This window comes from Varanus komodoensis, unplaced genomic scaffold, assembly GCF_004798865.1.
Source record: "Varanus komodoensis strain SLA01 unplaced genomic scaffold, ASM479886v1 scaffold9, whole genome shotgun sequence".
Taxonomy (NCBI): domain Eukaryota; kingdom Metazoa; phylum Chordata; class Lepidosauria; order Squamata; family Varanidae; genus Varanus; species Varanus komodoensis.
The window spans coordinates 3,321,941-3,339,493 of record NW_025336598.1 but is presented as its reverse complement, the minus strand read 5'-3'; the positions used below and the strand labels follow the sequence as shown (position 1 = coordinate 3,339,493).

Genomic DNA, 17,553 nt, shown 5'->3' with positions numbered 1-17,553 from the left:
AGGAACCAGATGTGCTCCCTCATATTTTCAAAGAACAATGATCCCGTCCCTTGAGATATGAGGCAGATGTCCTTCTTTGGGAGCCCTCCATGAAAGAGATTAGGAGGGTGGCTACCTTCTCTGCGGTGGCACCCCGACTGTGAAACATGCTCTCCGGAGAGGTTCGCCTGGTGCCAACACTTCTTTCCTTTTGGCACCAGGTGAAAACCTTTTTATTTTCCCACTATTTTAATTGCTAATTGTCTTAATTTGTGGTTTCTGTATCTTATTGGATTCTGTGCTACTTTTATTTATCTTATTTTATTGCTGTTATTGTGAACCATCCCGAGACGTCAGTGACAAAATTTTAATCAATCAATCAATCAATCAATCAATCAAAAAGGAGCACAACACGAGCGCTGATGTATATGCACAAAATTCCACTGTGCATGCAGAGGAATGAACTGTCTGTGAAACAAACAAGGTAGAACCACTCTAAATATTAATTTATCATACATATGCCAATATGAGTTTGATCTCGTTCCGCTGATTTTTAAATTCCATCCTATTTTGTTTTACAAATCAGTCAGTTTAAATAGGGAAAACTGGTTTGTTTGATTTGCTTTTCTTGTTTATAATGCAATTCTTTGCATGTCTTTTCTGAAGCATTTCCTACAAAGTTCAATAGGATTCTAACAGGCAAGTATTTACAAAATTGCAACTTTAATTGAATAATTGAAACTTCTTACACAAATGGTTCTAGAAGAGCTATTTATTATTATTTTTAATTATAAAACACATCTTGAAGCTTGAGTCAAAATAATCTACTTTGTCTTTGAATCCTTGGAATCCCCTTTTTTTGAAGACTGGGCTTTGGAATGTGTTTTCTTTTCCAAATCTTGCTGTATTTCTAAAGGAAAGTCCTTCAAGTGTGAGTTAACACAGGGAAGGCAGAATCTTTTTGAGTAGAAAAGGCTACAGTCCTGAAAAAGAAAACAAATTAATAATATAAACTTGAATACCTACTCTTTAGTATAGGTTTTTACATTTATGGACTCAATCTTCTTACAGAATCAAATATGCTTTCAGTGACACTGAATTGTGACTAACATTCCTTTGATTAAACATTCTCTTATGAGCTACTGAAAGCAATGGCTAACTTAAGCTGAAATAACTAGCCTACCCGGATTACAGCCAATATATATATAGTCATCTATGGAAGCAAATTTACACAGCCATTCAAAATACTTTTACATCATCCAGCCAGTCAAAACATCCTTGCATTTTCTATTCTCCGCATGCCCAGTAACAGATTATATCAAGGAATTATTAAATAATATTAGGGCTTGGACTCCCCCCACCAGCTGCAAAAGAACTGCCAGAATTGAACTGTTCTCTCTCTCTCTTTTCAGTAATGGAATGAATGGCTTCATGGACCATGGGGAAGACCGGCCACCTCTCTTCCCTCACTCTGTTGAATCTATGCACAACCACAGAACTGAACTTTGTTTGTCCACTCCAGGTGTGTCTATGTACCTCCCAGATTCATGGTCAGTTCTTCTACTGGGCAACCAGTCAGTTCCGGCACACCTCCAGCTCCATTTGGGATCTCCCAGCTATTTAAGGAATGCTCCAAAACATCCTTGATCTGCTCAACAAAGGTGACCAATCCTGTTAGTCCTCCTGCCAGGTTCTGTCTAGAGTTTAGGTTGTTTTGTAGCTTCCATGCACTCTTGAAAAGATTCCTGCAATCTGCCAAAGCACAGGTCTCCATTCACTACACATAGCTCTTTTGGGCCAAAAAGCAAAAGCAGGTTTCTAGCCATTTGAAGTCCAAGGGATTCACAGGAGTCTCCTCCAGCACCACAATTCAAAGGTCTCAATTCTTCGGCGCTCAGCCTTCTTTATGGTCCAACTTTCACAGCCATACATTGCAACTGGGAAAACCATAGCCTTGACTATACACACTTTTGTTGGCAGGATGATGTCTCTGCTTTTTAGTATGCTATCTAGATTTGCCATAGCTTTCCTCTCCAGGAGCAAGTGTCCTTTAATTTCTTGGCTGCAGTCCCCATCTGTGGTGATCTTGGAGCCCAGGAAAATAAAATGTCACTACCTCCATTTCTTCCCCATCTATTTGCCAGGAATCATCTGCATATCTGAGGTTGTTGATATTTCTCTCAGCAATCTTAATTCCAGCTGGTGATTCATCTAGGCCCTCCTTTCTCATGATGTGCTCTGCATATAAGTTAAATAGGCAGGGCAACAGTATACAGCCTTGCCAAACTCCTTTCTCAATTTTGAACCAATCAGTGGTCCCGTGCCCAGTTGTAACTGTTGCTTCTTGACCCATATATAGGTTTCTCAAGAGACAAATAAGATGGTCAGGTACTCTCATCTCTTTAAGAACTTGCCACAATTTGTTGTGATCCTCACAATCAAAGGCTTTAGCATAGTCAATGAAGCAGAAGTAGATCTTTTTCTGGAACTCCCTAGCTTTCTCCATGATCCAGCGTATTTTGGCTATTTGAGCTCTAGTTCCTCTCCCTCTTCGAAATCCTGCCTGTACTTCTGGTAGTTCTTCGTCCACATACTGCAGGAGCCTAGCTTGTAGGATTCTGAGCATAACTTTGCTAGCATGTGAAATGAGTGCAATGGTGTGGTAGTTTGAACATTCTTTGGCATTGCCCTTCTTTGGAATTGGACTGTAAACTGACCTTTTCCAATCTTGTGGCCACTGTTGAGTTTTCCAAATTTGCTGGCATATTGAGTGTAGCACTTTTACTGCATCGTCTTTTAAGATTTTGAATAACTCAGCTGGAATATTGTCGCCTCCACTAGCTTTGTTGTTGCTCAGGCTTCCTAAGGCCCATTTGACTTCATATTCCAGGAGGTCTGGATTGAGGCCAGTGACCACCCCATTGTGGTTATCAGGGATGTTAAGCTCTTTCTTGTATAGTTCTTCTGTGTAATCTTGCCATCTCTTCTTAATCTCTTCTGCCTCTGTTAGGACTTACATTGTTTAAATATTTATTCTCCCAAAGGATGGAATAGAAAACAGCATGGAAATAGAGCACCCAGGTTATTAACAGGGAATTCTTAATGACTCAATGAAAGTGCAGCTCTTGGTAATCTTTGGAGAAGGTATGCTAATTAAAATGGCACAAAGCAATGTGCTTCTTTTTAGTACAGATACAGAATTAGTACACAAGTTTACTGACATGTTGGTTGGAATGCAAGGAGACACTTCCATTTCCTGTCCAAGCCTCCGTAATTGCCAGCGCTCCAGATTTTACATGAGGACAATACAGAAAAATTGTATTGTACATCGCCATGTCCTGTGTACGGAACATCTCCTGGATTTATTTAGTGCATTAGCAGTTACTACAGCTCTCAAGAGGCACATGATCTGTCCCAACAAAGCTGAAATAGCTCATACGCACAGCAGTCTGGAAATGTTTCATGGTGTTCCCAGAGCCAGATGCATACATTCCTTGCCCAAAGATTGGCTGGAACTGAGGGGTGTGTAATCATTTGATTGCATAGCAGTCTTCTGAATGATTTAGGCATTAGATCCTGTATCGTGTTCTGATTAGCAGTTTTAATCCACAGCTGTTTTGCACTGAGTAACCTGGTATTAGTGACTGCCTCACAAGCACTCAGAATGCAGGTAGTTAGATGGATATATCGGCTTATTCACAAACATTTCAACAGCTGAAGATGAAAGATCATTTCATAAGTGAAATGACAGATTTAATAATGCACCTTCTGCAGAAAGGCAGAACAGCTGGGCAGAGGACTTGCATACAGTCCCAATTCATGTCATGCTAAGCTTGTTGTTATAATTATGTGCTGTCAAGTTGTCTCCAATTTAGGATGATTTTATAAGTGAAAGGCCTCCAAAATGTCCTATGCGTGACACCCCTGCTTAACTGTTCTAAATTCAAGCCTGTGGCTTCCTTTACAGGGCAATCTATGTCTTTGATCTTCCTTTTCTTCTTCTGCCTTCCTCTGCCAAGCTTGCAACCCTGGCTTAATAAGCCAGTATATGTATGACCTGCATGCACTTGTATGTAGCCCCTTTCGTGCCACTTTGCTCCTCCCTTTGTACAAGTGGTAAAAAATGCAGGATTCAGCATTTAAATATAGTTTCCTAATGACTTTGTTCTGCTCTAACAAGAACCCATATGTTTAAATAGGTCAACCCATGATTTGTTGTTGGATTGTTTAGCCCTTAAATAACCTAGCTGTTTGGGTTCTGATATCACACTCCATAACCAAGAAAGGATTGTATTGAGGGTTGTGGAGTAAAACCAGAAGTAACTCTTCTACTCTTCTTAAACTTTCTCCCACTCTTGCAAGATAACTCTTTGGTTTGTTGATCAATGGGTTATTACATGCAAACAGCCCCACTATCTGTGACTCAAGAACAATGGAAAAGGGCTTTCAAAGCAACCATGATTTGCAGGTGTCATATCCTGCCATAAAGCTGGCTTCTGATCCTGCCTGGTTTGGGAGCACTTTCTATATATATAGTTTAATATAATCATGGCAAGCAATGGAAAACTGTTTAAGATCCTGGCTTGATTTTATGCTTGTGCGAAAGGAGGAGTGAAGTAGAAGCAAATATCATGCATAAAACCCTCATGCTGTTCCTGCATATCCTAGTTTGTCCAGCAAGGATTTCTTGACTTCCCACTACATGCAAGCACAACCAGAGCCTATGGCCTGAAAGGGCCTGTCAGGAGAATGCTCAGTGCAGAAGCCTGTGGATCTAGGCTTACACAGATCTTTAAAAAGAAAAAAGTCAGAGCCTGTACTATGGAACTTTATTTTGCAGAAGGTCATATAAGGTCGTTGTGAGACGAGGGTGAGAAAAAGGCTCCTCTTTCACCCAGCTTGATGTTCTGTCACTAGGTCACTGCCTATGAAACTAACCATGGAGATATAAATGCAGCAGGCATCACATGCTACTTACTGTGCCAACGCACACACGCTTGCAACACAAACTACACCGAGATCCAAGTAAAAGGAATTTGCCCTTGTCAGAGGTGAATGGATCCTTCATGACATAGCATTCTTCCAGGAGACTAGGAAAGAATGATTCCACATTTTAAAGGTACAACACCAGCAATTCCTATTTCTAAGCAATTCATTCCCATGCCTAATTCTGAAGCCCAGGTAATCAACAAATGCCCAACAGGGATTTGCCAATCTGTACTGAATAAATGGCTGAAGACCAGGTCTGGAGGCAGAGCTTTCAAAGCAGGACAATGTGACCCACAAAGGCAAGCACGCCCCACTATCTGGCAAAGGCTTGCACAGAACATTCTCCTGCTCTGGCCGCTCAGCTGGTCCCTCCAGGACAAAGGCAATGGGCTCAGGAGCCTTCACCCTCCAGCCTCTCCCTTGGAGTGAGTTATCATAGGCGTTTTGGCAGAGCTGGTTCCTTATGGACATCAACCACCAATTCTGAGGGACAACCCATGAGCTGGGAAAGTGAAAGCGAGCAGTTGAGGAGCAGAATATGGGGAGGGAGCTACCAAGTTCCTCGGTTTACATGGCTTCGCCCGGATTCCTGCCTGCACAGGAGGGAGTGGCTGAGAGGCAACATGGGGCAGGCGGGGGCAGGTGGCGTCCTCAGAATCAAGGGCTGAACTGAATGCTGAAGGAGGGCATTCTGACTGATGGACTGGTTTGGAGTTTTACCTGGCCTTCAGGAACATTATCAGGGGCAAAATATTGGAAACACCATATAACAAGTAATTCCTGATGAAAATAAGCTAAGAACAGCAGCACTATCAAAGCAAAAGCAAAATAGAGCAGACTAAAAGTCTTAAAACCTTGGCAAAATACAAAGACCTCTTGTTGGTGCCAAAAAGATGACAGATTCAGTGCAGGCATGCCCTTTTGGGGAGTATATTGCAAAGGTGGGCTGTACCAGTGAAGAGCTGCCCCCCCCCCCCGAAAAGATTCTCCCCGGGCAGGTGCCTGTAAGACTTCTGATTGCAAAGGAACTCAGTTAAGAATTGCTACTGAGTCTCTTGAAGTATTGGCAAGCACGTGTGGTATACCCTGGCTGTGAGCCATTAAAGGGCAAACCAGTCTTTGGAACTGAGCTCAGAAATATGCCTGGTGCCAGGTACCTGGTCCAGCTGCCAAAGCGCTGGCACAATGCACCTTCTTTCAGCTAGCAGTCAGGCAGCCATATCCTGAACTAGCTGTAGTGTTCACACCATCTTCAGAAACACCAGCTGGGGTCAGATCTGTAGGCACCAGGTTGAATATGCATGCCATCCCATGCCATGCCAACCTGGTGAGCATGGCTTATGTGAGGGTTAACCAACTGTCACATAACACTAAAACAGACCATGGACTATGCCAGGGAAGGGGATGTTCAATGATTTCATAATGTAACTTAACTTCTGTTCATTTCATTTCATATTAATTTCTAATAGCTGAATCTTTCTTGGCAGTATACAATAATGTTATCATAAGTACAATAATAAAATGATACTGCAAATACTGATATAATAAATTACTATGGAAAATTCCAATATGCAAGCATTAAAACAGTTAGACATCTGAAACAAACTCAATAAAAACTAGACCTGTTGAGACAGGTAGTTAGAAGGTGGTTGGAACCATTCTTCTCTCAAGGAGATATCTGCCATCTCCTTGACCGAGTCTTGGCTTCCTCAGTCCCAATGCCCTAATCTCTGCTATTGCTTCATCCTTCATGTGCTGGGAACTGGGGTGCAAAGATGGCTTAGTGCATACAGAAATGGATGTTGAACTTAGATACATATTATGATGGCTCCCACACACCACTATTAAACACAATGCTGTCCAAAGCTGCTCTAATCCAGGGGTGGACTGGCCTAATCTCAATAGCCTCCTGCACATAGCCTCTGGCAAAAGCAATCTGTCCAGGAAAGGTACAGGAATTTTGTTTCTGTTCACATATTATGCAAACATATTCCATTTACTTCTCCAAATGATTCTTAATAATTTTTCACAATTGACTGAACTTGAATTTGCTTCAAGAATGTGGATGCCCCCTATCAAATAACATTTTCAAACTATAGCCTAAAGAGGGGAATAATATGCATCTGGGATGCATGCTTGGAAAGCTGAACATTTTTCATCTTTGAAAATATGCAATTTTTTTCTGTTTGGGGCAGAGAGGGGAAATGTTCATGTTTAGGAACACAAACAAGGTAAAACTAGCATCAGGGTGGAAAATTGGGGACCTTGATGAGCTTGAACAATGCTTGCTGGTCCATTCTTGCTCTGTCCCTTCTCTGGCAGCCCACCGCATGGGTAGGAAAAGGGGAGGAGATAAAAGGGTGCAGCAGAAGAGGAGACCATCCACCAGGCTTTGGCTCTGCCCAGAGCTGGCTATGGCCCCACCTCCCACCTCCTCCCATTGAGAAGTTTTGGGATAGACCAATGCACTGTCTGATGGATGAGGGCATGGTTGACGGACCGAAAGCAGTGGGTAAATATTAGTGGGGAATCAGGATGGCGGGCAGTGACAAGTGGGGACCTCTAGGGCTCTGTCCTGGGCCTGATCCTGTTCAATCTTTTCATTAATGACCTGGAAGAGGGGGTGACAAGTCTGCTGATCAAATTCACAGATGATACTAAAATAGGGGTGGTGGCCACAACTGAGGAGCAGGTACTCTGGATCCAGAAGGATTTGAGCAGGTTATGGAAGTGGGTAGGGGACAACAGGATGGCATTAAATGCGGATAAGTGCAAGGTCTTGCACTTGGGGAATAGGAATGGGTGTCATAAGTACAGGTTAGGTGACAAGTGACTGGAGAGCAGCACTTGTGAAAGGGACCTCGGGGTACTGGTTGACTGCAGGCTAAACATGAGACAGCAGTGTGATGCGGTGGTCAAGAGGGCGAACGCCACCCTTGGTTGCATAGCCAGAAGTGTGGCTTCTAGATTGAGAGAGGTATTGCTACCACTCTATATGACCCTGGTGCGCCCGCAACTGGAGTACTGTGTTCAGTTCTGGGCTCCACATTACAGGAAGAATATAGCTAAGTTAGAATTGGTGCAGCATAAAGCCACAGGAATGGAAGCCAGATTGCAAGGAAAGTCATATGAGGAGAGACTGAGGGAACCGGGTCTTTTCGATCAGGAAAAGAGGAGACTCAGAGAGGATCTGTTGGCAAAACATAGGTACATGAGGGAGTGTCACGTGGAGGTGGGCAGACACCTGTTCTCCCCTGCAGAGAAGGGCAGGATGTGTTCCAATGGAGCAAAGTCCCGGGAACCAAGGTTAAATTTGGATGCCTGGAAGTACTTCCTGACTGTTAGGATCCCAAGGGTATGGAATGGGCTTCCATGGAAGGTGGCCGAAGCCCAACAGTGAGAATGTTCAAGGATAGGCTGGGCGTGCACATGGTACGCATGTCATGAGTGGAGCCAGCTGGAGCATCAGACTAGATGGCCCAGGAGACCCCTACTGACTTGCTCTGTGTCTATGTTTTTGTGTGTGTCTCCCAACAATTAGTCAGGAGGAAATGGGGCTGGCAGTAGGAAATAATAGCACTTACCCCGAGTGTGATTATACCCAGTCTGTGTTTCAGAGTATCCTAGTATGCCAAAGAAATGTGCCAGAAGCTCATGTTGTCCACTTACAAGAAAGCCTGCACATCATGCCTCCTCCCCATTCACTGTGTTGGCCTTTTTCCAATCAGCATCCCCTGGCTGTAGGCCATGTTGCCATTTGGCAGCAGAATTACCTGCCTCAGGTGTGTCCAGAAGAGTTCCCTGCACAGAAGCCAAGGCTGGCACCCTCTGACAGTGTGTAGTTGCTACACTTGGGCTGCAGCACTGATGCATGCTGAGTGAGCCTCATTGAGCACTGCTGAACTTTCTGCCAGTTACACATAATCAGGGTCAAACCGCGTAAGGGAATGTTTTTGGGGATATAAGTGAAAAATGCTTCCAATTTAACTTACAAAGGGTGCCTTGACTATCATATGTTTGGGAAAGACTGCCTTAAATCACATTACTACTTCTTGCAATGCTTTCTTCCCCCATCCCCTCCTTCCACACCACTCTGCTTTACAACCTCTCCAGGAAAAAGCTGGCATTTCCAAAGGGTAATTCTTGTGTTCCAAAGAAGCCACTGTGCCTTGCTCCCCACTCCCTGCACTTCTTTTGGCAGGCACCCACTAAGGTCGCCAGTCAGTGATCCCAGTAACCCAAGTAGATCGTCACCCTGAAACCCATGACTCTGGGACACTGCAGCAAACCAGTTAAGGGTCTGTGGTAAGACAAAGGGAAGATTTGGTTGAGCTGCTGACCAATAAAATTAATTTTCCCTCTAGAGATAGTAAGGTGGATATCCTTAAACATCAGGCTGTTGAGAAATTTAATTCAGCTCATGCCAGGAGTAAACTGCCTCATACATTGTTCCTGCATCTGCAGATTATAGCTAGATTACAAATTTAGAATTGACACTCTTCATTTTCTTTCCCAGGGAACTCTGGGGAATGTAATAGTGCAAATCTCCAGCAGAGAATGCTTGGATGCCCTCACCAATTGCCAGCAACCTTTTTGGGAGGGAGACCTGTAAGAGTTAAACTGTTTCACAGGCAACCCAGCAACACACTTGGATTGGTCAATATGTTTTCACTCAGCCAAAAGACATGGCTAGTCTTAGCTGTCATGAAAACATGATGTATGTCTATTCAAATCCCGCTAGCCATAGCTATGCATTGTATTTCTGGCTGCATTCCTGTAAATATAGTGTGTGAAGAGGCCATCAGCTTGTTCATCTGTAAGCTGCTGCAGCAAGAATCTTTTATCCTTTAGGTGACATTCAGTCTTATGAGCCAAATCTAACCTACTCAGGGTCCCAGTCCAGCTTTTCTGGGTTCCCCAAATGGCCATAGCCCCTTCCCCCACCCCCTCCCCCACTTCAAACCAAACCACATAATTTGGTGGTTCCCAAGATCATGGCATCCGGTCCTCTCACTTCCTGGCAAATAGATGGGGAAGAAATGGAGGTAGTGACAGATTGTATTTTCCTGGGCTCCAAGATCAACGCGGACGAGGACTGCAGCCAAGAAATTAAAAGACGCTTGCTCCTGGGGAAGAAAGCTATGGCAAATCTAGACAGCATACTAAAAAGCAGAGACATCACCCTGCCAACAAAAGTGCATATAGTCAAGGCTATGGTTTTCCCAATTGCAATGTATGGCTGTGAAAGCTGGACCATAAGGAAGGCTGAGCACCGAAGAATTGAGGCCTTTGAATTGTGGTGCTGGAGGAGACTCCTGCGAGTCCCTTGGACCGCAAGGCGATCAAACCGGCCAGTCCTAGAGGAGATCAACCCTGACTGCTCTTTAGAAGGCCAGATATTGAAGATGAAACTCAAATACTTTGGCCACCTATTGAGAAGGAAGGACTCCCTGGAGAAAAGCCTAATGCTGGGAACAATAGATGGCAAAAGAAGAAGGGGACAGCAGAGGATGAGGTGGCTGGATGGAGTCACTGAAGCAGTTGGTGTGAGCTTAAGTGGACTCTGGGGGATGGTGGAGGACAGGAAGGCCTGGAGGAATGTTGTCTATGGGGTCGTGATGGGTCGGACACAACTTCATGACTAACAGCAACAGCTTTTGTGCAGTTTTCCCCTATTCTAAAAGGTTGAAATGGCAGTAAGAGCTTTCACGTACAACATGATATTTGGGGCCATTCCTTTTGTCTTTGATCAATCACACCACTGGAAAATAGCGAAGAGGTTCTCAAACTGAATTCAGTCCTCGGGCTAACAGAGATTCAGTGATCCTGATTTAGAAATTAAGAACCTGCAAGTATTCTGGGCCTAGTTACCCCTTTGCCACCAAGCACAGAACTGGGAACTCTGGCCTCCCCTTCTCTGCAATGAAGTGGGGTAGAAATGGGGATACCATTATCAGAGGTGCAGGAGATCTGTAACCTGCTTGCTGCTATTCCCCATCGAAATTCACCCTACAAAAGTTTTCTGGGAGACACTGAAGTTGAGGTTTCATAGCCACTTTGCATGGTCATTCAAGGGCTTTGCTTGCCATGCTGAGGATAACACTATACTCATAATACTATGGTAGGCATGTCATGAGCGGAGTGGGCTGGAGCCGAGGGTCAGACTAGATGGCCCAGGAGACCCCTTCTGACTCACTCTCTATGTTTCTACTCCAAGTAGCAGGTGGTCAATGATCCATGGAATGGAAAGTATACTTACGTAACAGAGTAGACATTCAGGGGTTTATTTCCATAATAGCTGTAGGGGGCAGTTAATCCACATAGCTGACATTCAAAAGTGCCTTGATGTTGGGGTTCTTTGTTGGACTCCATCTGGGAATGGTGGGATATGAAAACAAACCAGTATGGAATACAAGTAGTTCCTGGGCTGGAAACAGATGAGTGCCATTCCTGAGAACATCCTTAAGTCAAACTTGTATGTAAGTCAGATCACATGGGTAAGCCAAATGTTTGTCTTAGAAAGGTTTTATAGAACTGCAACTCCCATCATCCTAGCCTACATGGCCATTGGCATCTGGATAGTACCATGTTGGAAGCTCCCCGAAATGTATACTGGATATGTGCATGTTTGTGAAATGAGGGGTGTTTCACATGAGACTCTTCATTCATATGAATGAGTGATCCAGCCCTTGACTCAATGAATTACAGAGGTAATATGGAATAGTGTGTATGCATCCTTTTTTATTTTTATGTTCCTGTTTATTATCTATGTGAGAGCCTTTTCAGTTAACTAATACATGTATTAAGGAAGCATAAATACTGAAATTACTCTGACAGACATGCCTAAACACATGGTTCAATTTGCATCAAAGAGAACTTCCACAGGCACACCTTTAACAAAATCTTATCTAATTGAATTCATACTGGCACTCAGGATTTTCCCCTACAGGGTGTTCTCTCATAGTTATTTAGATATTAAACACAGGGAGTATTTATAGCAGTGCTTTCCCACTACCATGATCTGATCCTGCCAGCAACAGCCGGCACCCCACTCCTAAGGCTCAATTCAGACTTCACACAAAATAATGGTTAAGTGGTTGTCAAGTGATGGAATGTGTTAACTTTAGGTTTGTATGATGTATGAATCGACAGACAATGGTCCATGGTCATTCAGAGATGACCATATATGCAAAATCAGAATTTGTGAGAAGGTGGACAACCAACTCAGAACCAAGGAGCACACCTGGTTCTTCCTTCCATTTTATCCTCACAAAAGACCTGTGAGTGTGGTTAAGGCTGACAGAAAGAGTGACTACTCAAAAGGCCACCCAATGAACTTCATAGCTATATGAAGACCCAAGTGAGACTTTAACCAGCAGGCAAAACTGCCATGAGGTAAGTTTTAGCCAGAAACATCAGGAAAGAGATCAATCTCTGTTATGAGATCCTCAAGTGTATTCTTGCTTAAGAATATACACCTGATATATAGATATACAGAAATTTAGGGTGCTACTAGGCAAGCTCATTTACTACTAGCATGTCTTAAGTACAAAATAAGTACAGTAAGTACTCAGTTGCCTAACCCATTTCATTATTCTTTGTAGTAAAAGCCATGACACCATGGCAGGGCCTATAATAAAACTCCTAGGGAATAAGAGCAGATGTCCACAGTTGTTAATAAAAGCCTGTATGTCTGAGTAGGCCTGAGGCCTTGTTTCACTGGGGAAAAATGTTTGTGCAGCAGCTGCTTAGTGATATTCGGGAGGGGGGAGGGCGGAGGGGGGGGGGGGAGGGGGGATGCTCTGAATATTGCTAGTTGGAACCTACAGCAGGTAAATTTAATTCTGATCAGCTGGGGATTCTAGCAGGGTGGAAAAAAGCTCCCAGGAAGGCATAGTTAGACTGTGGACATTTAAGATCCTGGGGAGAAAGGATAAGGTCTGCTGGATGATGTCTGGAAAAAGCTGAGAGGCTTAATGGCCAGTCTTTCCCAGCTTACATGGCTGGTGAATATCAGGAGTAGGGAGCAGGCAGTTGTGCCATGCCAAGAGCTTGCCAGAAGACAGTTATGCAAGCAGGCAGTAAAGACCCAGTAAGCCAGGGGTCCTCAAACTTTTTTTAACAGGGGGCCAGTTGAAAGGTGCCGGCAATGGGCATGGGCCGCCAAGGCGGTGAGGGCAGGGGTGTGTGTGTGGGGGTGGGCGGGCCAGGGCGCATGTGCACATGCAGCAAGGCGCCGGCTTGCGAGCAAGGGGATCCTTTTCGTCGAGCGAGTCCAAAACGATCTCCGCACGAGCAAGCCCCTGCCTTGCCGCACGTGTGGCAAGTCCAAAACCTCTATGGCGGGCCGGATAAATGGGCATGGCGGGCCCGAGTTTGAGGACCCATGCGGTAAGCTATCTAAGCAGCCAGTAATACAACAGGAGGAGGTTTGGGTGTCAGAGGAATGCCATGTTGAAACTGGACCTGCCTGTAAGTGTATTTGGTTGGAGTAGAGGTTTGAGAAATTGTCCTGAGGTCAAAGAAGTCCTTAAAGGCTTGCAACAGTGCCTCCTGAATGCCTGAGAGCAGTCTTCTGAAACTCCAGAACTAAATATTAGTACTCCCTCATGGACAAAAGATCCCTTTAACAAATGGCATGCATAATTATTTATAAATTATTCTTCAATATGAATAAATTGCTTTTTAAAAGAGGTGTTTATAAAAGAGTCTTTTTAAAAAGAATAGAACAATCTTTGACAAGCTAAATTTGCAACAAAACAAAACAAACCCTGACACCAAAGTAAACAGTCCCCTGACCCAGGCAGAGGTGGCAAGGCAAGCAGCATTTGATTTAGAGGCTGCACGTGGACCCCCTGAAGGATAAAAGCAAATGAGGGTGTTCACAGCAGGAGTGCCTGCACTTGCTTGTAGATAGGCTCAACAACCTCGGAAATAATATGCCTGCTCAGACTGGAATGTATCTATTTGTTGCCACAGTGTTTTTGCAGATAGCCCACCACAAACTAGTCAGTAGTTCACCAGCTAATCATCTCTTACCAGTTGCAGTACACCAGGAAGGTCAGGAAGTATTCTAGCTGAAGTGCCCTCTGGAGGGAAAAACCAGAACTGCTTGATGTACACTGGATAGGCCCCTGCTCCAGCTAAGTAATGGGAATCATGTGTGACAACCAATAAAAGATATGAGCATGGCCATTAACACTGCAGTTGTGAGTCCATTACTGATAATTAGCATATTTTTTATTTACTTATTTGCTGATTTATTTTGGTCATGTTTAGATAGCCTTTGTTCCTTAGCTACGGAACAATTCCAGATAAAGCAAAGGGTTAGCAGAAATGAAACTGGCATTGGAGGGAAAGAAAGTGGCAAGCAACTGCACCCTGAACAGCGGATCTCAAAGCCCAACATCAGGCAGAAAATTCCTAGCAAATTCCAGCAAAATTTGGTCATGTTGTGTCTAAAAGAGCTACTTAGCTCCAACGAGCCCTCCCTTAACTCCTCCATGGTGTTGTGAGGGAAAAAGCCTGTGCGATGTATCAGAGTGCAAAAGAGGCATCACATGTTCGTGGCCCTTGCAGTTCCTAGGCTATTTGAGCCAAGGAGAGTACAGCCTGCCATATTTTCCAATATGCTCTTCTCCCTCCTGCAAGCATTTTACAAGGCCAAGTATCATGCATATTCTTAAAGAATCCTAGAAGCATTAGCTTCATACCCCTTTAGTAGCGGGGTGGGGGACACCTTTTTCTATCCACTCTCAGCATAGTTCCAATGTTATAACCCTTGGTTATGCTGTTCCCCATATAAACTAAGAAGACACAAATACATTTTCTATTTCTCATAAAGAAAATGCTCATATTAGCTGCTTTTTTCTACAGCTACACTACTTCCTGCACATAGTATTTCAAGTGTTGATACATTTGTATAAAGACTTTTCAGAACTGGCAGTTCTATTTTCAGACCCTTTACTAATAATTCCAAATATGGAGTTCGTTTTGCATAATGTTGCAACACACCAAAAGCACAATTTCCTCCATGTTTACACAGTGGAGGTTACTACCAAGTAAATAATAGCATAGCATTGCAATGTGAGTCATCCACTACAATCTGTTTTTCTAAAGTCACAATCAGTGCAGATTGGCCTAATTTTACCCAATGTAAGCACTTCTTTACAATAAATCTCATTTGGCAGTTTGTTGTCTATTGCCCAACTGGGAGAGATCACACAGGAACTCTGCTTTGGACTGTACCATTTTGAATAATGTGGTGTCATCTATAACTTGCTACCACACTTTTAAATGGCACCTGTCTCAAAACAGATCCTTCAGAGAGACATTGCTTACTTCCACCCACTGTGAAAAGTATCCAACCTTGCTTGAGTATATCTCTAAGTGCCACTGAAAAATCCACATTTGCCCTTATGAAATGCATGCAGTGACCCACTATACCGGCTCTGAGATTATTTTAAAACACTTCATGTAAAATCATATTTGGAGACTGCAAGGCATTTTCTTTTAGAATAGTGAGGACAATCTAAGCTCCAAGTTAAACATTCTCTCAAGCAAAGGGGAAGGAATGATGTCTTATGAAGATCGTATACTTCAAAAGCTCACCAATGCACAATGCAACTGCCATCACTTAAAAAACAAAACAAAATCCTTGCCTTAATTTGAATTTGCAGCCAGCCAACCATTTTTAAAAAAAACCAAAGAAGTTATTCATTATCTCATTTTATGTAACGGCTGCAAAATTATACACACGCCTGGGAGAAAATCCCATTGAACCCAATACAGTTGATTTTTGAGCAGGCATGCATGGCGTTGTACTAATACCACTTGCAAGATTTCTTTTCTTGACAGATCAGGTACCATCTCGCGAATTATATTAGCCTAATTATAAAAATACAAGCCTAATTATATTATTTGCAAAAACAGTTATGCACTTAAAAAGGCATCCGTAATAAAAGGGGAGGTTTCACAGCACAAAGGCTGCACTTCCGTGCAAAGTTGTTTGAGAATAAATCCTACCAGAACGAATGCGTTTTACTTACTTCCAAGAAAATGCACAAAGGATCAGACTGCAGAGCGTAAAAGAAAAGGAGGCCGTTTTAGCTATCGTTCACTGGCCCGTCCCTTCACAAATTAAAATCGCGTCACGTGCAATCTGTATGAATGACCCACGATATTCTGCTTGGCCATTGCTTATATCTCCATGTATACGTGATCCGAATTCTGTAGCTGCTTCCTGTTTCTTAGGCACGCTCTGATATGCTGCTGACGTCTACAAATTGAGGAGAATTGCTCCCCGCCCTTTTAAAGGAGCCGCACACGTGGCCTTGTGAAGTCACGACGCGGCTCCTGTTCTTTTGTTACGGACTAGGCTTCGCAGCCAGTCTAACGGTTGAGCGGGGGCTGTCCTAAAGACATGGAACAGTTCATCTGGTTTGTAGGTCTTAAGGACAACAGTTGTAAACTCAAATATATATACAGTGCCTGCATGCCTTCATTGCAATCTGAGCATCCAGGTATTTGGCCCAGACGTTCGTCTCTCTCCCTGCTTTGGCCTCTCACGCTTCCTGTCCGTGAGTGGCAGCCCGTGCATGTCCCAACCCTTCAAGCTGGCGCTACCGCTACAGTTGCCGATGGAGCAGCCCCATGGCCCTTCCCCTTCACGCCAGACGTGGTCCGGTTTCCCCACACCCTGCTCACTGCCGCAGTGATGAGCTGCCCCCCGTGTGCACCTCCTACTTCAGCTATCACCTGATTGTGCATTATGCCCTCCGAGGGTTCTATATTTCTTCCCTCCGCATGAAGCAAGGGCCTCGGGTCAGCCTTCAGCTAGACTTGAAAGTGGAACCCACGCTGCTACACGTTTTCAGCACCCGTTCCAAAGTCCTCGGCGTCTTCCATAGGACCATCAGCCTTTCCTGGAGCCTCGTACCCGTCAGCTCGCAAAAAGTGGCCTACACACTGTTGGATGTTAAAGGCAGAGGGGTCTGGTCCACCGTCTATAACCCATATGTTCTGCAGAACAATTACTCTGTCGCCCATATTCCACAGCATCTGAGGAAGAGGGTAGTGGCCAGCATCCACTTTTACACTGATGAGGCTTGGCTTGGGGAGCTGAATGGGGAGCTAGGCTACTGGAATACCACCTTACGTTTAACATCGAAGAGTGAGCCCCCAGCTTACCTCACTCTCAGCACACAGAAAATCAATACAGGCATTTACCTTTTCACTCGGGGACAGGGACTCTATTATTTCACCCAGGAAGGAAATGCTACAGATGCCTCTGGCAACCTCTCCACCATTCACTACATTTTTTACCAGCAGCAGAGCCTCTCTTATTTGATCACCATAGAGTTTGTGCAGTTGCAGAGCTACAAGTTCAATGTGCATCTGTATCTTAACAGGAAAGGAGCCCTGCTGAGGCCTTTTTCAGGAAAAGATATAGAAATTCGCATTTTCAACAGTGGTCCATCCTTACTGCATAGCTTGGTCTACATTGTTTGGTTTATTCCCTTGCAACATCCTTTATTGCAGAGCGAGTGGACTTTCAGCTTGCAACTTCTGGATTCAAGGAAAGAA

At 44.0% G+C, this 17,553-nt stretch overlaps 1 protein-coding gene across 3 annotated transcripts; it reads right to left on the bottom strand.

The window, feature by feature from the left end:
* Positions 1-733: 733 nt before the first annotated feature.
* CDPF1 (cysteine rich DPF motif domain containing 1) lies at positions 734-16,215 on the bottom strand. 3 transcript variants are annotated; one of them, XM_044417788.1, is made up of 5 exons: positions 16,017-16,194; positions 14,008-14,111; positions 11,228-11,340; positions 4,958-5,069; positions 734-962 (listed from the first exon to the last, which is right to left on the bottom strand). In XM_044417788.1, the coding sequence occupies exons 3-5, from the start codon at positions 11,338-11,340 to the stop codon at positions 804-806; spliced, it is 384 nt and encodes a 127-aa protein (XP_044273723.1). In that variant the 5' UTR covers positions 14,008-14,111; positions 16,017-16,194; the 3' UTR covers positions 734-803. The 3 variants fall into 3 exon arrangements, with proteins under 3 accessions (XP_044273723.1, XP_044273725.1, XP_044273722.1); XM_044417790.1 differs by having other exon boundaries at positions 14,008-14,057; XM_044417787.1 differs by lacking the exon at positions 14,008-14,111 and having other exon boundaries at positions 16,017-16,215.
* Between the last annotated feature and the right edge of the window lie 1,338 nt (positions 16,216-17,553).